The sequence below is a fragment of the Eubalaena glacialis genome, chromosome 5 (assembly GCF_028564815.1).
Source record: "Eubalaena glacialis isolate mEubGla1 chromosome 5, mEubGla1.1.hap2.+ XY, whole genome shotgun sequence".
Lineage (NCBI taxonomy): Eukaryota > Metazoa > Chordata > Mammalia > Artiodactyla > Balaenidae > Eubalaena > Eubalaena glacialis.
In genome coordinates, this window is record NC_083720.1 from 68197548 (window position 1) to 68221682 (window position 24135).

The 24135-nt window shown below is 36.0% G+C and overlaps 1 protein-coding gene across 2 annotated transcripts; it reads left to right on the forward strand.

Moving 5' to 3' along the window:
• Window positions 1-773: 773 nt before the first annotated feature.
• Window positions 774-24135, forward strand: TMEM33 (transmembrane protein 33). Of its 2 annotated transcripts, XM_061192224.1 has the most exons (8): window positions 774-903; window positions 1072-1139; window positions 4575-4669; window positions 5200-5387; window positions 8653-8720; window positions 9680-9813; window positions 14375-14458; window positions 18636-24135. In XM_061192224.1, the coding sequence occupies exons 2-8, from the start codon at window positions 1095-1097 to the stop codon at window positions 18763-18765; spliced, it is 744 nt and encodes a 247-aa protein (XP_061048207.1). In that variant the 5' UTR covers window positions 774-903; window positions 1072-1094; the 3' UTR covers window positions 18766-24135. The 2 variants fall into 2 exon arrangements, with proteins under 2 accessions (XP_061048207.1, XP_061048206.1); XM_061192223.1 differs by having other exon boundaries at window positions 774-1139.

Genomic DNA, 24135 nt, shown 5'->3' on the forward strand with positions numbered 1-24135 from the left:
CAGATCCTCTCTTTAGCACACCTGCTGACCTCTCTAACCCAGATCTTGCACAATGCACATCCTCCCCCGAACACACACACACACACACACACACACACACGCCTCCTGCGCCCATCCCCGCCTCCACTGGGATGTTCGTTGTGGTTATACTGAACAAGTTCTCTGTCCTGTTGCTTCACGTGCTTTCTGTTGCCGTCTGCAATCCCCTCCCCCATGTAGCTACCTTCTCCTTGAACTACCTCAAAACCTAGGGCCAGAATTAGATTTTCCAGGAACCCTTCCCAGACCCCTCTGATTAGGGCCTCCTGTGATTAACTCGGCCTCTCTGCACAGGACACAAGCAGTGTGCCGTGATTTCATCTTGCCTATCTCTCCCGCAGTCTGTGTCACAACCATCTTTTTATCTTCCTTGCCAAGTATGGAGCCTGTCACACAGCAGGCCTCAGGAAGTGCTTGCTGAAATAACTAATGTTAGAAGTAGCACCACAGGGCCTCGTGAGCCCCTGGAACAAAACAGCAAAGAAGACATTTCTGAGGCTTCTATATCAGGGAGTAGAGAGCCTTCGTGGTTTGCCATGGGCAGGGAGGACCATCTTTGAGCTGTGACGATGAGACAAAAGCTGCTTGGCCAGCCCCGCTTCTTAGCTTACAGAGTAACGGGCGTGCACGACACGGGAAGCCAAAGCCAGAAAAACGACACTTCCCGTCATGCCTCAGGGCACCGCTGCGAGTTTCCCCTCTGCGCCACCGCCTCTTCCCCACGGAAGTGAAGGGAGCACTTCCGGGTTCGGCAATTAACCTGGAGCCGGCGGTCTTAGCTCGGCCCTTTGGGCCTTTTTCGAAGCTCCGCCTTCGCTCCGCTCTTTCTAGAAACCCAGCTTTGCTCTTGGTGGTGTCGGACAGGTATTTCCCGGCCGCTGCGGGTACCCGCGGGACAGTCCGCTGCACTGAAGCGGCGAGTCCTTTGCTCTGTGGAGGCTCGGAAACTCCCGCCGGGAGCAGGAAAGCCAGTTCCCGGAGTCGCGGCCCCGGCGCTGACCTTCCTTCGCTCTTTTCCCTTTCCGATTGCAGCGTCCCAGACGCGTGAGATCCCCATGGCGGATACGGCCCCGAACGGCCCCCAAGGGGCGGGCGCAGTGGTAAGTGAGCGGGCAGGGCCGTGTGGCTTGATGTGCAAGTTAGGAAGGAGCAGGAAGTGTTGAAAGTCGGGTCCGAGGCGTTCCAGAGGCTCCTTGCTTTCAGGACTGGGATTACTGGTACGGGTGGGGGTGGGGAGAGGGCCGACCGTGAGCGAAGACGTTAGAGGGAGCTACAGGTTTCTGTTTCTGAAGCGACAACAGGCCGGCCTGGAGCAGGTGGCCCTCACCTGCGTGCCCACCTGTATGCCGCGGAGATTAGGCCTTCTTGCTTCTTCCCACCCCTCGGTCCCTGTCCTGTGTCCTAAGGTTGAAGATGCCACCTGAGATCGAGGCGTGACACACGCCTTGTTCCGCACACGCGTGTTGGCCCAGAACCGTTCTGCCCGTTTTTAAGCCGAAAGAGGGGAGCGGTCGTTTTCTTTTCCTTTCGTCGTTTACGAAGAGAAATGTTATTATGCTTTTGTAACTTTTTTATTTTTAAGATGCAGATCTGCTGCTTACTAGTTTCTTGTACCAGAAGCATAATTGTCCTCTACTTTTAAACACTAAGTATGTGAACTGAGCCGAGTGACGTTTTTCTTTTCAAACATTTGCAACGTCTCTTTATATGCACACTTTCTTTTTTTCTTCCCTTAATTTTGCTGAACCATTTGAGAGTTGCTTACATCATGATCATTAACCCATGAGTACTTCAGTATTCTTCTACATGACCACAGTGCAGTTATCACAGCAATTTTTGCAGTTAAATTTGGGAAATTTAACGTTGATACATGTTATCAACCTAATACACAATTTATATTCAGATTTCCTCAGTTGTCCTTTAGAGCTGCTTCCTCCTTATCCAGACTCAATCAGAAAGTGTGCATTGCGTTTCCTGGCCTTTGGTCCCTTTTAGTCTGGAACAGTTCCCTTGTCCTTCTCCTCCCATTTTTGTCTTTGGAGAGTCGAGACCTGTTGGTTTGCAGAACGCTTCTCAAATTGGAGTTGTCTGATTCCCTCCCCCCCTCCCCCTACAGATGACTAGATTCAGGTTAAACATTTTGGTAGGAATATTAAATAAGTGATATTCCGTTCTTCTCAGGGCATTATATACATCAGGAAGCATTTTATGTTTATTTATCTCATCATTGGAGATGAGTTTGATCATTTGGTGAAGGTGGTGTCCACCAGATTCTCTATTGTAAAGATAACTTGTTTCCCTTTGTAAATGAAAAGTGTTCTATGTCATGATACTTTAAGATTGTGTGAATAATTTTTCACCTCAATAGTTTTTTCACCCAAAGATGCATTATATTTTTTGCCTGAATTATTTGTAACATAGTCAGTTCAATCTTTTTTTTTTTTTTAATAAATTTATTTATTTATTTTTAGCTGTGTTGGGTCTTCGTTTCTGTGCAAGGGCTTTCTCTAGTTGCGGCGAGCGGGGGCCACTCTTCATTGTGGTGCGCGGGCCTCTCACTATCGCGGCCTCTCCCGTTGCGGGGCACAGGCTCCAGACGCGCAGGCTCAGTAGCTGTGGCTCACGGGCCCAGTTGCTCCGCGGCATGTGGGATCTTCCCAGACCAGGGCTCGAAGCTGTGTCCCCTACATTGGCAGGCAGATTCTCAACCACTGCGCCATCAGGGAAGCCCAGTTCACTCTTAAAATGTAAACCAATACGCTTTTTTAAACCTTTTTTTAATTGTGTAGTAAAACGCACATGCATAAAAGTGTACAAGATGAAATGCACAGTTCAGTGATTTATCACCAAATGAACATCGTAAACAAATAGGTTTTAAAGAAATGTTCTAAAATTAAATTTCAAACTATGATGTAGAGTCTGAATACTTGTAGAGAAACTGAGCACTGTAAGCTGGATTCATGCTTCCGCTTGACTTACTGGTGATCATTTCAATTTAGAAGAGTAACAGTAGTAAGATTGGGTAGAATAAAGTGGAGGCATATGTCTGAAATTACCTGCATGCTGTTAGAAAGCATGCAATAAAATTAAATAAAAAGCATCCTTGAATTTCAGAAGATACTTGCATTTTTCCCCAAAGCTTTTTTTTATATCTTCTTTCAAATGATAAATAAGATTGCTTTGAGCAGTGTTTTAGACTCCAGGATAAGACCTATTAGTGAGATTTGAAATCCTTTTCATGGAAACACTGTTTATAAAACATTAAATAGAATACAAAATACCAAAATTTATCACACATAATAAAGATAAATATTGTTTTTGTGAGATTTTTGTTTATTTTATATACTCACATGTGTCTGTATTGGGTCTTGATGTAAAAATTGTTTGTGTAGGTTCTATCAACAAATATAAAAGCCACTTTAGAATTTGAATACACAATACAGTTTGAGAAAACCGAGTTTAAGTTATTGCATTCGTGATGATGGACACATCTGTTGGCAAAATGAAGCAGAAGAAAAGATAAAATGAGGAAAAAATGGAGAAGAAAGTGATATATGGAAGTTTAATACAGGGAAATCCACAGAAACCAGGCCAAGACTTGTCAGGGAGCTTCAAGAGGATGAAGAAAGTCATAAAATCGGAGGTGTGAATAATGGCACAATGTCAGGTGCCATTAACACCTGACAGCCATATTTTGAGCCCCTACAGTATGCCAGGCCTTTGTGTGTACTTGGCAAATCATCCAGAGGCTAAGTGACTGTTACCATGGTTTTACATTTCTCCTTTGTAAGGTTGATTTAGTCCAAACTGGCTTTGAGTGATGCCTTTTTACTCAGACCTGAGACTTGCCTGTTTGAGTTTGAGATTTTTTTCTAAGAATAGGCATTATGGTTCTCTTGAGAGCAATTAGTTCTTATTTAATGTTCTTTTAAAGTAGGTGAAGCCAGTATTACAAGTGTTGAAGGAAAACAGACAATTGTAGTTAAACTTTTCTTGCCTAATTAGTCTTTTTTTTTTAAATGTCAACTGGTATTTTTCTACTTAAGTACTTCCTATGCTTTCCATATCAAAACTATAAGGAGGGGACTTCCCTCGTGGCGCAGTGGTTAAGAATCCGCCTGCCAGTGCAGGAGACACGGGTTCGAGCCCTGGTCCGTGAAGATCCCACATGCTGCGGAGCAACTAAGCCTGTGCACCACAGCTACTGAGCCTGTGCTCTAGACCCCACGAGCCACAACTACTGAGCCCGAGTGCCACAACTACTGAAGCCCGCGCGCCTAGAGCCCATGCTTTGCAGCAAAGAAGCCACCGCAAACAAACATTAAAAAAAAAAAAAAACTGTAGGGAGTTTGGCTTTGTTACTGAACATAGACATGAAACAGTTGCCCTAAGAGTTTACACTTAATGATCTTAAAAAAACAATTGCTACAGGGGCATTGAGACATTTTGAATAGGAATAAAACTACATAATATTCATCCTTAAAAACATAATTTGCAAGCTTAATTTACTACAGTATTTTTCTTTTTACATTCAGCAATTCTTGATGGCCAATAAACTGGACACGGCAATGTGGCTTTCTCGCTTGTTCACAGTTTACTGCTCTGCTTTGTTTGTTCTGCCTCTTCTTGGGTATGTATTATACATGTTTTTGCCTTTGGTATTCACTTGTTCACTTTTTCTGGAATACCTTTTAGGTGTCACACTTGTTAAACTGCAAGGAGTTCAGGGACAAATGAAACACAGGTCTCATCCTTAAGGCACTAATATTCTAGTAATACCAACTGGAGGTATATTTTATATCATGTGTTTTGTGAAAAGTAACATCACATTGAAAATTGAGAGAAAATGGTTGTGGGGATGAGATAAGTTCATGGTTTTTTGCATTTTTGATTGTTAAAAGGAAGAATGACTGCTTTATAAAATTCAGTTGTATATTGTACATCAACTATGCTTCAATAGAAATAAATAAATAAAAATTCAGTTGGGTATATATATATAAAGTGATGCTTCTAAAAAGGTATAGTAGGGTCAAGCAATTTTTTTTTCTATTGACAAGTAATAGATTTAGGTATTGTGCAATTATGATGCAATTCACAAAGGAGGAAGAGACAGGGTAGTTGTTTACGTCTCATGATAACCTCTCTTCTGGTAATTTGCAGGTTGCATGAAGCAGCAAGCTTTTACCAACGTGCTTTGCTGGCAAATGCTCTGACTAGTGCTCTGAGGCTGCACCAAAGATTACCACACTTCCAGTTAAGCAGAGCATTCCTGGCCCAGGCTTTGTTAGAGGACAGCTGCCACTACCTGTTGTATTCACTCATCTTTGTCAATTCCTACCCTGTTACAAGTATCCTTTTGTACCTTTTTGACAGTGAAATTGCCTACTGAGTGTATAGGAGATCCCTTCTTATTATTTTTTGCTGCAGGAAGGATTCAGCAATGAGGGTGTTCCATGAAGCCTGGGTTGGTTGGTTTGTTGGCGCTTTATTTGAATGAAGATACATAAAGTGTAAGAATTTCTGACTCTGAAATGTGAAGTCCAAATTTTGAAGAGCTGATTGGGAATTTTAAACTTTGTATCTTTGATCTTGCCTCTTGTAAGCTTCTTTATTAGCAATGGATATTTTAAAATTCAGATTCAAAGCACAAGCCTATGGAGGACTTATTTTAATATGTGTTTCCTTCATTTAATTCACACATTCTTTGGGAAAATGCCCAGATGCCTTGCCTTAAGAAAAGAGAAATCCTCAGCTCTTTCTTTCAACTCCCAGTGAGCTAGAAACAAATGGAAATTAATCAAGAAATAACTTACTTAAGCTGAGAATGGGATAATTAATCAATAAAATAAATAGAAATTAGTATTTGCTATGGATAGAGTAGAATATAAGGACACATGGATACTCTCTGGAGCCAATGAGAATTAAATAACTCATTTGGAATTTGTATGTTTATACATTTCAAAAATATGTTGTGGGATAAAAGTAGGTATTCTTAAAAAGGAGGGGAAGGGATTCTGCAGTTTAGTATGTTTGGGAAGCAATCGGTTAAACATTGTTAAATAGATTTCTTTACTGTAGGACCTCTGATATGGTAGTATGCATTGTGAGACCTAAGAGTTATCAGTGTTCCCTAAACTTAATCATTTTAATCGGTTGTCCACCCCCCACCCCTGCCCCCCCATGAATCATCCCTCAGGGAGGTATTCTGTACTTTCAGAAGTACTGTTCTTAAGTGTTCTTGAATATTTATGATACAACTGTACATAATGGAAAGCACAATAAAATATATCTCTAACACTAAATACTACCTATTTAGATAATATTTTCTATGTTCATGAAGTATCAAATTTTAAATAGATTGTTTATAAGTTTTAAGGAAAAGAGAATAGGAGGAAAGTGACATTTTTTTGAGCACCTATTTTGCCAGTATATACAGACTTGACATACTTAATTCTTGCAACACTCTGAAAAAAATTATGGTGAGCATTATATTATTGATAAGGCTACTGAGGCTCAAAGAGTTTAAAGTAACTTGGTGGCATCACATTGGCAAGTGAGTAGTAATGTAGGTAAAACTCACTAGGTAATTGTTGTACTACAACTGTAAATGATAAGCACATTTGTTTGGCATATCATCGGGTTGACCTGCTTTTGTCAGCCACATTCATTGAGGTCCTTTATAATCACCAATATTAAAATTCTTGCTTTTCTGAGATATAATGGGAAATTATATAGAGGTTCATATTTCTGCCCTTACTAGCTTAAAATTTCTTTGAAAAGAAAAACAAATGATAAAAGCTGTGTTTTCTAGATAATTAATGTAGAGCAAATTGAATACATCAATACTGACCTCTGGGACAGTTTTATTGAGTGAATCCTGAGACAGTGCCAAATGACTCATGACAGTGAAGACAACCTCTCTGCCTTTTCTATCCAATTAGTTATTTGCTAGGCCATCTCTAGGGAATGTTGGAGATTAAGGATTTAATGTTCTTTAAATTCTTACAGGGAGGGGAGGGGGGAGTATGCAGTGGGAATAACATAAACTATTAATTGGCAAGAAATACTAATCTGATTGCTAAAGTAGTTGGGTATTATGTTAATAAAGGTGATCCCAAAGTCACGTTCTGATCTTTGCTCTTAGAAAGGTGTTGTATTGTCCTTTTCCTATTGTACACTCTTCACCCCTTGTGTTTTCTAAATAGTTTAAACGTAACAGTGAATGCTAAGGTTATGAATCTCTTATCAAGGATTTGTGAACTATAGAATGTTAGAGGTATAAGACTCGTTAGAAATCCCTAGGTTTGATCGCTGCAAATTCATATGACAGAAGATGGAACTTGGCCTTGGGAAATGAAGTCACTGTCAGAGTCAAGAGTGAAACCCAGATATCTTGACTCTGAATTAAGGATTCTGTTAAAAGTGTAAAACTGTATGCGTGTGTGTGTGTGTGTGTGTATATGATCTCTACTCAGGAAATTGGCATTTTACTTAATTTTTATGAGTGGCACAGAAGAATTAGGATATTAATCAGAGAACATTTATATTAGAGAGTTAGGATTCTTGTAATACTTGGCTATAGGTCAGTGTTTTACTAGCCACCTGGAACTTAGGAACCTTTGGGTCTTAAATGATGAGTTATGGTTATAATGAATTTGATACTCAGGTTACGCTGTAATGGTCATTTCCCTCACACCAAGCTTTCAGTTGGTGTAGAAAAATATAATGGTTTATTTCTTAGAAATTGCTACTATTTTTAGGACAAGTATTTTTGCCCTTCATAATTAACTGTCTATATCATTTCATGGAAATAACTTGGACAAGTGGGGTTTTTTTGTTATCAACCTAGCAGAAATTGTTGTAAAGTCTTTTGAGCAATTTCCATTTTTCAAAAAGCTGAATGAAAATGGTATATTTTATCTATGACATAAAGCCAAACAGTGAAACTCAAGTATAGGGATTCTTTGCTCATGTCTGTAATTAAACTGATGAGACTCTCAATTGATTATATACAAAACCAAATATACACTGTCTTTTTTATTTGTACAGATTGAGAACACATTAACTGTAAAAGCTTGATTGGAACAATATCTCAAAATAATGAGGTCCTTGTAGGAAAGAAAGAATTAAAGATCTTTAGTTGAGGAAAATTTGAGAACTACTCTTTAAACCATTACTCTATACTCTTTCCTAAGCAATTGTGTTGATGAAAGCAGTACAGAAGACTATTTTGGCATTTGAAGGCTAAGTTATTCTGTCCAGGATGGCCATTGTAGGGTTAAAAGCTGTATTACTTAACGCTTTGAGATGGCCTAGATTTCAACTTAATTTAGCCAATGTTTGCAATATTTTATCCATTAGGAATAGGTGAAAAAGCTTTTTTCACTATTTTCTTCATAAAAAGAACTATGAGGTTTAAGAAATGAAAGTTGACTTTCTTCTTTACAGATTAAAAAAACCTTCATTTTATAAAGTGTATCAGTAGATGAGAAGCCATCACTGAACTCATTTTAGCAGATGCCATTTTAGATCTGTATATTTGAACATAATACATAGCCTGTTTTGCAAAGTGCTTGATGAATTTTTAATGTTTTCCTTAATTATTTTCTTCAGTGAGTATTTTCCCAGTCTTGTTATTTTCTTTACTTCATGCTGCCACATACACGAAAAAGGTCCTTGATGTAAGTAAAACTGTTCTGGCTTTGTTTTTTGTTTTTGACTCCTGGATTTACAGATAGTTGACACAAATTTGAGATTTAAGACATTTGGGCATTTGTCACAAAAAGGTCCTGTATTCCGTACAAACTTGCTCTAAATTTGTGATTTGAAAGTTTTGGTATTTTTTACTGTTTAAGTTTCAATAAAATAGTACATTTTGTAGATAAGGGGTTGTATTTAAGTTTACCCCCCAGTTCCTGGAGTAATTTCTGAAGTTTGAAATAGATCTTTTTATTAAAAAAAAAAAATCATATCTTTTTGATTTGATAAGTTGTCAGAGATCTCTGTTCTGTCAGTAATTTAAACATACCATGTGTGTAGAGTGTACCAAATTTCTTTTACACTGATGTTCAGAACTGCTACTTTCCTAAAATTTTTTCTTATTACTGGGTTGGAACATTAAGCCTAATAACTTCAGTGTGCCAGGCAGATTGACTGCATATGCACTGAAATTTGAATTAAAATATCCAAAATTTTGCCTTGTGTTGGCCTCCTTATTTATCCCTGTAGTTCTCGGATCACAGCAGTAATTGGACTCTGTAATTTCTACCTTTAATCAACGAAGGAGTCACAGATACTTTTAACTGTATTTCTGGGTAGCCAGGTTTTGTTATGGTTGGAGAGAAATAACCACCACATTTCTTGAAATAATCTAATCTTTCTTAAGGACGATAAAGTGTCTATGAATGAAAAGGACTTTTATTGAAGTTGTTTCTCTATTTAACTCTACAAATACAGAAAATACAATAAAGCAGGAAAATACATTAACTTTGTCCCTAAATAATTTGTAAATTTTTATATCATTTTCAAATAATTGTCTTTTGGTTGTATTGTGTTTTGGATATGCAATTTATCTAAAGAAAGAAAATAATTGATAAAAAATGCTTTTGTTATTTCTAATGTTTGTTTTCTTATGTTTTAGGCAAAGGGTTCAAATAGTTTACCTCTGCTGAGATCTCTCTTGGATAAATTAAGCGCTAATCAACAGAATATTCTGAAATTCATTGCTTGTAATGAAATATTCTTGATGCCTGCTACAGTTTTTATGCTTTTTAGGTAAGAATAAAAATATATTTATTTTAGGAGGCTGGTGTCTAAGTGAACATAATAAATGTGTCAACTCAAATTTTATCCTGCTTACATCTATTGAAGTACATACTGAGATTCAGAGCTTAGATGGATCTTAGCAATCATCTTTTCACATGATAGTAGAGAACCTGAGAGTATAGTAAACTCCTGTAGTTTACTATGGTAAACCTAGGCATTTGTCTTCTTTTTTATTCCTTGTGATTTATCATTTAACATTTTGAAAATTAATTTCAGAATAACTACTTTTGAAAGAATCTTAGAAAGGCTAGTTTAGTCCATTCTAACATTATTGAGATGATTTGTCCCATACTAGAGAAAAATCTGAAAAATTAAGGTCTGGTATTGTTAGTTGCTTACTGCCACCTCCATATTTTGTTTGTATGTTAATTATAGAAGGAATGCATGAATAAAGAAAGCCTTCCTTTTAAAAATAGAACATTAGGATAGTATTGACCTCTCTATCTATATTCTTACATTTACGTTTTAAAACCACATTTCTGCCCAGATTATTGCTTTTTCAATTTTCAGTTTCTCAAGTAATAGGACATTACAAATAAAAGCTAAAATACCATTTGACTGTGAAGCTTAGTTGCATTCTGTCCTCTCCTTCCCAGAGCTAAGGAGTTTGATACGTGTACATGTATGTAGTTCTTTTAAAGTACTTACACAGATGGATAGAAAATATATATTATTATTTTATGGGTGCGGGGCTTTGTTTAGTTTTTTGGGGTTTTTTTAATAAATTTATTTTATTTTTGGCTGCATTGGGTCTTCGTTGCTGCGCGCGGGCTTTCTCTAGTTGAGGCGAGCGGGGGCTACTCTCCGTTGCGGCGTGCTGGCTTCTCATTGTGGTGGCTTCGTTTGTTGCGGAGCATGGGCTCTAGGCGTGCAGGCTTCAGTAGGTGCAGCACGCGGGCTCAGTTGTGGCTCGTGGGCTCTAGAGTGCAGGCTCAGTAGTTTTGGCACACAGGCTTAGTTACTCTGTGGCATGTGGGATCCTCCCGGACCAGGGCTCAAACCTGTGTCCCCTGCATTGGCAGGCGGATTCTTAAGCACTGCGCCACCTGGGAAGTCCCTTTGTTTAGTTTTTATTTTACATCAAAAGCATCAATTGTCTGCATCTTGCTTTTTTCGTTCATACAGTATGTTTTCGTGACCTATTTATATGACATTCATATTTCTGGTTTGTTTCATTTAATGGCTGTATAGTGTTCCATCATATTATTATGCTACATTTTATTACCCATTCCCCTGTTGATGGCCATTTGTTTCCAAATTTTTACTTTTCCAAATGTTGATGCAGTAAACATTTTTTTACCTGTCTGCTTATACTTTTGTGTGAGTCTGTACTTTTGCTGAGTCTAAGCTAGGTGCATTTTATATTTAATAGACCATACCAAATTATCCTCTAATAGGTCTGTATTACCTGTTTTCCATAATCTCATTAATTTGTAACAGACTTGTTTTTGTCTGTGAAATATTTCATTTTAATGTTCATTATCTTGGTTAACTAGTAAGGTTTTTATATACCTGACAGTTACTCCTTTCTTCAGCAGTCTTTCTTTAAGCTGGTAATAGAGTTTTCTAGATTTCCTCATAAATGCATCTGTACCATTCTTATAAATAATATCTTCCTCTGAAAACTCCAGGATCACCACATGTTGCTTAAGTTGTGGGGTTCCAAACTAGATAATATAATCTAAATAGGGTCCTGGAATGATACAATGGGAAGACTTCTTATTGGGTGTTTGGGAGCTAGATTCTGGTTGATTTGACCACTAACTTAGCCTTCTGGGCCTTGATTTTCTACACTTAAAAAATTAGTAGTAGTTGAAATAAGTAATTGCCAAAAATCCTTCTAGTTGTAACGTACCATGAATGTTGGGTATAGAATTTGATGCAACTCTATTTGTCGATTATTCCACTCTGAAATTTTCACCCTAGAAGTTAGTTCATCTCTTTTTTGTGATCCTGATCATACACTTAAACATTTTAATTGGTAAAAGGAACCTTTTGCCCTCTTACTTTCTTGCTCATTTTTCTGTTTCTTGGGTCATCTGGTCTTGAGTCACATGAGGTTCTGCGATTTGTTTCATGTACCTGGATGAAAGTTAAAATGTAGCTACCAAAACTAACTGTTTATGTGGAGGTAATTGGTGACTATATCTGAAACCTCCAGATTCTGGTTAATAAACAAAATAATTTGTTCTCCTTTTAGGTAAGCTTGAGAGAATTATAATGAAATGCTGAGATGCCAGGCACACTTAAACAAAAACCTCATTTTTGGGACTTCCCTGGTGGTGCAGTGGTTAAGACTCCGCCTGCCAATGCAGGGGACACAGGTTTGATCCCTGGTCTGGGAAGATCCCACGTGCCGCGGAGCAACTAAGCCCGTGCACCACAACTACTGAGCCTGCACTCTAGAGCCCGTGAGCCACAACTTAAAAGCCCACGCACCACAACGAAGAGTAGCCCCTGCTCGCCGCAACTAGAGGAAGCCCATGCGCAGCAGTGAAGACCCAACACAGCCTCCCCCCCAAAAAAAAGCCTCATTTTTGGAACTGTAGTGAATTTTTTGTTGGAGCACCAAGTTTTGACTATATTGGTATATTAAGTCAATTGTGCTACTTAATCTTTTATTTAAACACTTATTATATACAAGTTGATTTTAATTTTTAAGATTGTAAAGGAAATGAGAATTTACCAAAAATATTTAAATAGGGGAATCACTTTGTTATTCTAAAAAATTAAAATTAAGTAATAAAGTTTTATTCAATCCCTAATAAGAAAAGCTATTAATGTTTCAAGTGTGTCACTTGACCACAACACAAACTGTAAAATTAAAAACAATTTTAAGTCATTATTCCTTAAATGCTACCTTTCATGGTAGAAGCACAGTCTGATATTAGAAGGCTTTATTAAGTTAAACTTGTAGCAGTAATGCATAAAGCTCTGTATTTAAAAGTGAACATTCTATGAGTTTTCTTATACATGTAGTGTATGAGTTTATCTTACATATACACGCACACGTGTGCAAAGACAAGTAAAAGGATGATCGTTGTAGTTTTATTCATTAGTAGAGAGCCTGTTACCTAATAGTACATGCATAAGATGGAATATTTGAAGCTGTGAAAAGAATGAGGTAATTTATGTGTTGTGATAGGGGATGATCTCCAAGATATAATAAGTTTAAAAGTGGTTGAGAACTGTGTAGGGTATTCCCCATTTATATTTTGGGGTGTGTGTGTTTAAAGACATGTATATTTCTTTCTGCCTCAGTTTCTTCATCTTTAAAATCAGAATGATAATACCACTTCCCTCCTAGAGTTAAATGGATTCAGTGCATTACAAAATGAGCACTGTATGTTAGTCATTATATACACTTGTTTATGTAAATTTCTGGAAGGATGTATTAGAGACTGCTATGATTTTGAGGAAGGAACTAACTTGGCTGATGGAAAATTTGTTTTTCATTGAATATTCTTTTCTACTTACGTTTTCTGTAATATGTGAATTTCTCAATTTAAAGAGTTAAAGTTTTATGTGATTTATTGGGGAAGGTGGATATAACATTTAATTATAAGTTTGTAATCGTGTAAATTTTTATTATGACAGTAATATCACACAGTTTAGGGAAAAAAGGCTAAAAAAGGGACTTCCCTGGTGGTCCAGTGGTTGGGACTCCGCGCTTCCACTGCAGGGGCCCAGGTTTGATCCCTGGTTGGGGAACTAAGAACCCGCAAGCCGCACGGTGCGGCCAAAAAAAAAAGGGGGGGTTGGGGGTGAGGGGTGGGACTAATAAAATTTAACCTAAAAAACAAACCATATTTAGCATCTTAATGCATTTATTCCCCCAAAAAGTTTTAAAATATAGTTGTAGTAATATATATAGCTTTATATTCTGCTTTCTTCAGAGTTACTGTTTAGTTTTCATAGTCAAGATTTTAAGTAGTTGCATACCAAGTCCGTCAAACATATTATTTACTTAGCCCTGCTACCTAACTATCCATGTTAGTTTGTTGCTCCATTTTATCTGTAGTTATTTTAGTGAATATCTTAAGATAGTTTTTCCTAGGAAAGTATTCCAGACTTAGAATTTCATAAACATATATATGACTCTTGAGGTATTGTCATTGTTTTTTAAACCAAGAAAAATAAATAGTGTAGGCTATGTAAATTTACTAGTGACCCTGTGTGGTTTTATTAGTTTTCTTATTTGCTTATATAAAATAAATTACTTTTCATTTTAAATATCTTATAAAGTTTTAAAACTTTATTATCAATTATTAGTGGTAATTGTTGAAGCATTTATTTAATATTTGCTGATTTATTTAAAAGCTTTTAAAAATTTAAAAAAAGTAATACCTACATGAATACATGAATAACTTGGATTTAGATATGATAGATATTACTGTGACCATTTGATGAATGAAGACACACATTCTCCAATTAAATTGCCTTTAAATTTTGAGAGTATACATATGAATTGATGATGTGTATTTATTGCCCTTGTATTTGTTTATTTCAGTGGTCAAGGAAGTTTGCTCCAGCCTTTTATATACTACAGATTCCTTACTCTTCGATACTCCTCTCGAAGAAATCCATATTGTCGGTAAGCTGGTGATTAGTTTAAACCTGTTTTATTTATTAAGAGTATTGTGAAATACAGTATTTGTAACTTTTAAGAGTTGTTTAACTTTTATGTTAGAATTTAGAAGCAAGCAATGTTTTTGTGAATTTAAGGTCTAGGCCTTAGAACTACCTAGGATTGATGAGGAGGTGGTTGTACTTCTTTTCAGACACTAAGACTAGACTTTTCTCGACCACTTCTAAAACAGTGCTAAAGCTTAAGGAGTTTTAAAATGTGTAGGACATAAGTCCCACTTTCAAGGCACTTTCCTAGTTGAAGAAACAAAAACACATGTCAAATAATAAGAAAGGAAGCAGTAGTTTAGGATATGGTATTCACGTGTCAATCTATGATGAATTGTCATGTTTATTCTACTATATCAGTACTATAGTCCACAACAGGGGAGAGATCATTGAGCCAGAAGAGAGAAGAGCCCAGGACAGTTTCACAAAATAGAGATTTTAATTTGTTCTAGAAGGATTAAAGCCTTTGAATAGACAGAATAAGGAAAAGCATTTTAGGTAGGAAAACAGAACAAGTTCAGAGGCAAGAAGATAAAAGCAGAGTTTAAGGGGCATTGAGTAGACCTATTTGACTATAAGGGAAATTCTGAATGGTGAGTGGTTGGAGCAAAGATTTAAAAGGTATATTGGAGCCATATCATAAAACTTCTTGAGTTTCAGGGTAAGAAGTTTGGAACTTACTTTTTGGATGTATAGGAATGATGGTTTTGACATGATCGTAATAGTTTTCTGATAGCCTTGTGCAGAATTGTTTGGAGTGGAAAAATGAAGCAGCAGAGAAATATTTTAGTAAATTATCATAATATTGAGGAATGGAGGCTTAAATTAATGTACAATAAATTATGCCTTCTGATCTCAAAAATTAGAAGAAAACAAAAATGAATAGCTGTTTTTTTTTCTTTTTTTTTAATTAATTTATTTATTTTGGCGGGCTTTTCATTGTGGTGGCTTCTCTTGCGGAGCACGGGCTCTAGGTGCGCGGGCTCAGTAGTTGTGGCTCACAGGCTCTAAAGCACATGCTCAGTAGTTGTGGCACACGGGCTTACTTGCTCTGTGGCATGTGGGATCTTCCCAGACCAGGGCTCAAATCCATGTCCCCTGCATTGGCAGGCGGATTCTTAACCACTGTGCCACCAGGGAGGTCCCTGAATAGCTGTTTTTAATAGCTTCTTAAATATGTTACTCAGATACTAATGTTCACATAGTTTTTGTTTTCACGTTTAAAATAAATTCATCATGTAATAGAATTCAGCCAGAAATCCAGTGAGTGTGTTAGCATGATCTCTATTATATTTTCACAAGCAAAGTAAAAACTGAATTTGAATGCTTGTCCATCATTTGCCAGGTTTATGACTTCAGGCGAGTTACTTAAATTTTAATTTCTTCACTGACAGAGAGAAAAACCTCCTTCTGGAGGTGAAATGAAGTAGTGTTTTTAAAAGTGCTTAGATTCTATTAGGTTCTTAATAAATAGTTTATTTTTCTTTTTTTATGCTTCTGATTCTCCTTTGAAGGGGTTTTTATGCTCTCACAGACGATGTCTTTTTCACAGTACTTCCTAAAATAGAGCTTATTTTCTTTAGACATAGGTTCTTAATGAGTTCCTAGTCAAAGATAAACCTTTAATTTTACTTGATTCCATGAGTTTTTCCCTTTTTCTTTCTGGTTCTTGTATTCATTTTAGACATTATATTCTGGTTCCCTACCCTGGCATCCGGTTTTCATCAGTAGATTTGTTTTTCTCTGCTTCTTTATTTCCTCTTCTTCTCTACTTCTGTTTTCTCCACATATCCTTAAATCATATCATCACCTATAAAAATGTAGAAGTGTTCAGCGGAATAGAAAAGAAAGGATAGCAGTGCTATAAGATAGCACAAATATGTGCTAATAAACATCTCGCATTAGCACACATTTTAATCAAAACAGTGGAAAGGTAATGGAAAATATTTGGGCTTATAAATATTGATAAGCAGGCTATAAAACTACATTTTCTACACTATACTTTTTTTTATTAAGGGTTATGAGACAGTCTATATAGCCAGTTTGTACCATGTTCACTTATCATGACATTTATTCTCAAGTTAGTGGTATGAGTCCTTTGTTCATGTCGAGTGTAGATTGTGCAGAGCTGTGCTAATAGAGCAGCCACTAGCCACATTTGACCATTTAAATTTAAATTAATTAAAATTTATAAAATTTAAAACTCAGTTCCTGAGTCAACACTAACCATATTGTTAAGCGCTCAGAAGCCATGTGTGGCTGATGGCCGCTGCATGGGACAAACAGATAGACATTTTCATCACCACTGAAAGTGCTGTTGTTTATGCCGGGGATAGAACCATGAATACGAGAATGAGGCATGCCTCATCGGTAACCTGAAGGGGTTTAACTAGAGTGTTTTCAGGATGCCCTCTAACTTGATGCATTAGCCTCATTTATTCCGAAGACAGTGATTGTGTGTTGATGATAACAAGTTTAATGTGGGATTGAAATACCTGCTTTCTAGGGACTTAGAGCTGAGTGAATTAGATAGCTACATAAGTCAGTATGATGATGAAGGTGCTGTGAAGGCACAGAGTGCAGAGGGAGACAGATGAGAATTCACGGAGGAGGTGGTAATAGAAGGCCAAGCCTTCTGAAGTCTGAGTTCTGGCATGTGGGTGCCTGAATGCGCTTGGCATGCCAGTAGTTGTCACTTGAGTTGAGGAAGTATATAGGGAAGTAGTGAAGATCTGTGCCCAGAAAGGGAGACAGGAACTAGATCATGTGGAAGGGTTTGGACTTTATTCTAAGGTAGGAAGAGCATTTGAAGTTTGTAATGTGGAGGGGTTGAGAACACGATAAGGTCTGATTTAGAAATACTGTTCCAGAAGATGGATTTCAGGCTCACCAAAAGGACAAAAAGACCAATTTGGAAACTGAGAAGTCCAGAGCCTGAACTAATTCAGTGGTAAAAAAAGGGATAAATTTGAAAGCTATTTAGGAGGGTTGGAACTTGGGGCTTAGGGAAGAAGAATAAGATAAAGAAGACCTCCAAGTGTCTGGCCTGGGAACCTTGGAGAGTCATGAGTAATGCGGCTGTCACAAAGATAGGAGATACAAGAGGAAGGGCAGGTTTTTAGATAAATGTGCATCTTTCCAAATTTCCTTCCTGTTTTTGTGTGAGAGTGTATTACATCCTTTTAAAAAACAGATTATTGCCTTCTCCTAACCATAAAAATAACACAGAGCATACAAGAAGGTAGAAGTTGTGTCTTTATGTAGGATGAGTCAGCACATAAAAATTATGAACAGCCAAAATTATCCTTGATGATTCTTAAAAGCACTTATAAATTACAGTACAGTATACATGATTTTGTGTCTACTAACCTGTACAATATGTGTGATGTGTGTGTGATTACAGTATGTAAAAAAGAGTACTTCGTAGGCAAGTGGCACAGTTAAGGCAAAGTCGTGATCCACAACCAGCCTGGGCTCAAAACAGGCAGCGTAACATGGGCATCATGGCAGAGAGTGGTAGGAGATGAAGCAGGAAATTCAACTGAGACAAGATTGCAGAAGGCATGGGATGTTGAGGAGGTGGGATTTAGTCTGAAGGCAAACAAGAGCTTATTTGCTCAATGGAATGATCCAGTTGGGAGGTAACATTTATTGAGCATCTTCTGTGTTGTCTCATTTAAACTTCACTCTGACTCCAATAAGTACATAGCCCCATTTTTCAGATGAGGAAAGCTCTAAGGGGCAGTATGTTCTTTTAAGGAAATAGTAGGTGGGATTGCTCATATTATATAATTTTCACTTTCTTGGTCTCTTTTTTAGAACTAGTTGAATTTGCCTAAGTCAGATGTGAAAATTATGTGACTCAACTGTAAAGAAGATACAGATCATCCCTAATCTCAGCCCTCAGAGAGAGCCATTTATTAAATGCTTTTGTTAAATGATTTTTTTCCCCAAAAAAGGAAACAGGTGTTGATTTGGGGAATTTTACTTTGTATGTTCCCTACAGTGCATCCTGGTTACTTCTTTTACTTCTTCAAATTCTTTAATGGCTGTGGGGAAGTCCTTCATTAGCATTTGCTCTTGCCTTACGTTGCTTTTTCATTGGGTTCCTGAAAGAAAACTATTTTATGTTGCAGGACCTTGTTTAATGAACTGAGGATTGTTGTTGAACATCTAATAATGAAACCTGCTTGCCCACTGTTTGTGAGAAGACTTTGTCTCCAGAGCATTGCCTTTATAAGCAGACTGGCACCAACAGTTGCATAGTTGAACATCCAGCTAAGTTATATATAATATAAATAAGCATTGTTAGCTGCTGGTACTTCTGCTACGGATGGTTAATTCCAGGTGTAAAACTGACCTCAATGCAATTTACATAATTTACATAAATGCATCTCTAAAGAAAAATGATCATTTTCCTGGCATGTTAAATCAAGCCTTTTAAACACTTTCTGAGAAACTTTATTGTAATGTATTGTTAATAGTTAGGGAAGTTTGAATCTTGTGATAAATGTATCAAAAATTCTTTAGATGCTGCTGTGCCTTTATCATGAAGTACATTTATTTCTCTGGTAAAAATAGCTCTAAAATTTGTTTTCATCTCATCTAATTGGTAACCTGAATTTATATCTGGCATGAGTTCATTATAGTAACATTACCATGTAAATTTAGTATATTTTGAGACAGTATTCTTTTGCCATTCAGTAATTTTGGTTGATGATTTTAACAAAAACACTTCCCACTGTATTTAATTTCAAATTGCTTTTAAATTGATTTTGTGCTGCTTTGTTAGGACAGATTTATTTTGGATGTACTGTTATAATAGGAATTCTATATGTATCTTATACTATGACCTTCCAAAATTTTATTTTCATAATTACTTCTGTGGCTTTGAATATTTTTTTTTTAAAAGGCCCAACTGAAAGTTGTTAACCAATTGGGTAAATATTTGTGGTCACCTAAGCGTTTTACATTAGAGAGCAATACAGTAGTCGGACAGTTTTCCTTTCACAGACCCATTGAGTAACGTTTCTCAAATAGGAAATCATTCTTTTAGAAATGTGGGCACATAGGTTTTAGTATTACTGTAATTTATACAATTATTTAGATCAGATTCTTGACTGCCAGTTTTCTCGGTTTCTTAGGCTTGATTTTCATAGACAGTTGCAGCAATTCAGATGCCTTTTGAAAGGAATGTAACTGAAGATTGAGCGTATGACTAAACTTTGTATCTGTTCTGAAATAATAACGAAGATTATACATACTTACCCATCAAATCTGACTTAAAAGGTTAAATAGAAAGATTTATAGGAAAGGTTATTGCCTGGGAATGGAGCCAGGGGAGGAGTTGTGGGGGAAATAGTGTGCGTTTCGGTGGTGTAACGCACAGCTGCATTTGGGGGGATTGGATGTATTATGCAACTGTGATTTGAGTTGTATAATATGTTAAATGTGTTCGTTGAGCTTCCATTAACTCCTTTTTAAAATTTATTCTGATCTTTATTGTTGCATGATTGGAAATGTTTAAAACCTTGCAAAATGTAAATACAGAGTAATGTAACGGTTTTTTGTGACCAGTTTTCTTCTATGTGCATGTAACTTGGATTTCTCCAGTATACTCAGTGACTTATCAGTAACATCAGTTTTCTTTTTATTCAACTTTTTGATCTATAGAAATGTGATACCTACTTGATAGCTCAACTGTCACCAGCTATTTTTGTAATTTTGTAATATTTATCTACTAAGTTAGAGAAGCCTCGTAATATACAGTTGATTGTAGGGGTGGGGCAGTCTCACTATCACTATGTATCACTATCTGATGGTTTTAAAAACTAAATTTTCTAGAGCAATAAAGTAATTATAAGGTTAAGTAAACAATATATTATTGATTTCTAATGACGTTTTTAAAAATTTGAATTGTATCAAGAAATTTTGGCAGCTGAAGGCATACTTTTAAGTTACTAGGTGTTTTTGTTTGCTTTTACAATTTTTTTAAATCTTGAGATAATTTTAGATTTGTAGAAGAGTTGTAAAAAATAGTAAAGAGAGTTCCTATATACCCTTTACTCAGCTTCTCCTTGTGTTAACAGCTTCCATAACTATACAACATTTATCACAACTAAGAAATTAACCCTGGATCAATGCTATTAACTATTAAGGTACAGAACTTATTCACATTTCACCAGTTTTTCCATTTATTAATTTTCTTTTTGTGTGCTCTGTTTCTACTATGATGTTTCTTTGAATGATCTATAAGTATGCCTCTGTTTTTAGTTTTTCCTCTTTACGTTGAAAATTACTATTGGTCAAAAGGATTTTCCTAAAGGAAATAATTCATGTTTAACAACAAGAATTTAACATTAATACTATTACAATTTAAAACCCTCTGTGCTTCAAAAGTCAATGCTTTTATCACATAATGGAGTTATATTTCTGATATGCTCATGTTCTTTAAAGGAAGGCTTGATTTATAAACAAAATACTCCTAAACTCATGAAAAAATAAATCTTACAATTTGAGCATTACTAGATGTTTAGTTAGCATGCATGTAGTTAGGAATTTTGCAGTATGAATACATACAACTAGCTAATTTGACATCTGAACTTATAGGGTAACTTGCATATCTATCAAATTAAAATTAAGGAAATAGAGTATATAGAATGAATGTACTAGGAGAAGTTATAGCTGCATAGCTGAATTTATTTTTACTTACAGGTTTAAAAAAAAAGTTGATTTAACATCCAGAATATCTAATTCTTTAGGAAGTGGTATAGTGCTGCTGTTCTTCTAGCACTTTTAGATATTAAACCTTCTTGGACAGGTGGAACAAAATCTACTTTATTTCTAACAAAGATTCTATATTCCATTTGTATACTTGATTCCTCATGAATTTTAACTATTTAACATCAGTCTAAAGAGAAATTTCATAAATAACAATTTGTATTTAAATTTTCTTGGGGTAAAATTCACGAAGGTAGATGCTCCTAGAAGAAGTAAGCAAGAAAGAAAGCTAACCTTTTTTTTTAAAAAATTGAATTTAGTTATTTAGGAACCTCCCTTATGGGAAAAATCAAGGCATGCTTAACATTAAACCAGAAGTTGTGAAGGATTTATGGTCTGTTGTATAACCAAGAATTGTAAAGCTATCAGAATACTTCTTTTCCTCCTAAAAATCAGGATCAAAAATCAGTCTAGGTTTGTGAGTTTAGGACATGAATATTATTCATCCTAAAAAGGAAAATAGGTGTGTATATAATGTTGCGAGCAGAACTGAGAGTTTTTGCTTTTTTTAAGTTTGAGATAAGAATGAAATTAATTTTGAGGGATTGTGGTAAAGATCCTTATCTAATGCTAAGGAATCTGTTTTAATTAATATAGTTCTGAAGCTCCCATCCACCCATCTACCCAAATCCCCTTTTGATCTGCTAGCCTCATTGCTGTCACCCAAATTGAGACTGATTTTTATTCTGTAATGAAAACGTCAAGGGAGAAAGTAACCACAGTTATGTTTATGAGCAGTAGGTGGCACTCTTTCCTCAAGTAGTCCTCAGCTGTTTTACGTGCCATGTTGGAAGGTTAAATGCCACTAAATCCTGAGTCAGCATAAAACTAAGGACCTGAATTCCATGACTCTTTAATATGTAATTATTCAATATTCAGTAAATATTTAGTAAGCATTTACTATGAGTACATTTTAAAAATATTGAAATGTTCAAAAGCTGGAAGAAGTACCCTGTTAATATCTGCTTTCTAGGTAAATAGTAGAATAGGCCACAATTATTGGTGTTATTCAGATCATGATCTCTCTGCTGTTTTTGTTTTCATAAGTGCCTAAATTACCTAAACACATCAATTATAAAATTGCTCTTTCTCCTTCATTTCAGGTATATAGAAAAATGGTACTTAAAATTTGTTCATGTTCATTTTGTAGGTGTACAAGGTGTAACTAGTTCCATCTCTTAAAATTTAGACTTTTCACAATAATATAAAAGCATATTGAAATTTTTGGATATTAGGAATGGTACCTAGATTTGTAAATTCAGTTTGAGTTGTGGAGACAACTATTGATAGTTTCACTTATCATCTTGTTGGAATTTCTCTAGAGTTAAGAGAATTCTACAGAGGATATATGATAGTGTAGCTCAACAGATAATATACCAAAGGCATATATGTTTTATAAATCCAGGAGTTATTTCCAGAGATTGTTGCAATGAGCAGGCCTGTTACAATATTCTGAGTGGAAAGTTGTGATTGGATCTGATATTAAGGATAAGAAAGGAGCTGCTAAAAGTTTGGGAGGCTTCCTGGTAGTAATTATTCTATGATATGTTTATCTTCAGAGGTGGTATTTGGGAGGGTTCTTAGAAAGGAACACATCCCTGTGTGAGGGATTAACTGTAGAGTAGTCTCTCTCCTGTTGTGCAGTGCAAATAGGAAAACTGACCTGCACTGAATTTGAGTTGATGTGACAAGAGGTAAAGTACAGTATTTTTTTAGTCTAAAACAGATTCTTTTTCTTAGAAAATGATTGAGAAAAATTATTATTAGGTATCTTTGCTGGAATCTAAAAATTAGCTCACATTCCAGAAGAAGGAAAGGCCCAAGAATCATTTCACTTTTTCCATCATAGTTTTCCAGAGCTACTTTTTTGATATGCTCAGTACTTTTAAACTAACCATTTTTTTTTCTTGGTTCATGACAGTTTAGTTCCAACCTAGACTATTTTCTTTTGTAACTTTAAGACAAATGCTTTTGATATGAATTTTTGCTTGCGTATGTATCTGTAAGTTGAGACCAGATGGGCAAAGTCTTGGGCAGATAACATTTGTGATGTGTATATATTGGAACAAACGTAAAAGGGTCACAAGGATTAGAAAGAGAGTCATAAAAAACTGCTTGATATATAAGTGCATTACTTCTGGTGCTCTATATAATGGGATATATTGAACTAAAAAATTTGTATACACAGTATGTCAGCATTTCTTAGTAACTTCTTTTGAATCCATTTTTAATATCTAATATTATACAGGTTGGGGAGTTACATACTCTTCAGGCCAATACTATCCAGACTGTATAAATTTATAAAATAAATTGAAAAATTCATCATTCCCCTGTATTCAAGATCAAAGCACATAAATGCTAATGTAGGGCTCAGAGGGGACATAATATTGCTCCTGAATATTTGAGAAAATGTGAACTCCTTTCAAGAAAATCTAATAAACATAATAATCCTAGCCTGCTGACACTAAGGAAAAAGGACCTCATTCACTCTTTCTTTTATGCAGTGATTTACTGGTCCCTACTGATTCTCAAATTGAATCACCGTACTAAATTATCTGTGCTGGTACCTGTGAAAGTAAGCCCTGGGATCCGTATTTGTTTTGTGTTCTGCTTAAATCAGCAAGAATGATAAATTTGATGGTGTGAAATTGGAAGTGTCAAGGGCTTTCTTTGGTGATTGAGCAAAATAATGTCTCCACTTGTAATTTATTGTAACCCTTTTTCACTGTATGTGCTTTGTATATCTAATATTTATTTCAATACAAATTAAATTGTTGTTCCCTCATCTGTATTGTTATACCTAAGATTTTATTGATGTAAAAATCAAATTGCATAATAAAAAAAATTTTCTCTGGA

What these genes read in the sequence shown, in the direction of transcription:
- TMEM33 (XM_061192223.1), top strand. Translation starts at nt 1,095, where the DNA reads ATGGCGGATACGGCCCCGAACGGCCCCCAAGGGGCGGGCGCAGTG. An exon ending in TTTGTTCTGCCTCTTCTTGG is followed by an intron (nt 4,670 to 5,199) that starts GTATGTATTATA and finishes GGTAATTTGCAG; the next exon opens with GTTGCATGAAGCAGCAAGCT. An exon ending in ACACGAAAAAGGTCCTTGAT is followed by an intron (nt 8,721 to 9,679) that starts GTAAGTAAAACT and finishes CTTATGTTTTAG; the next exon opens with GCAAAGGGTTCAAATAGTTT.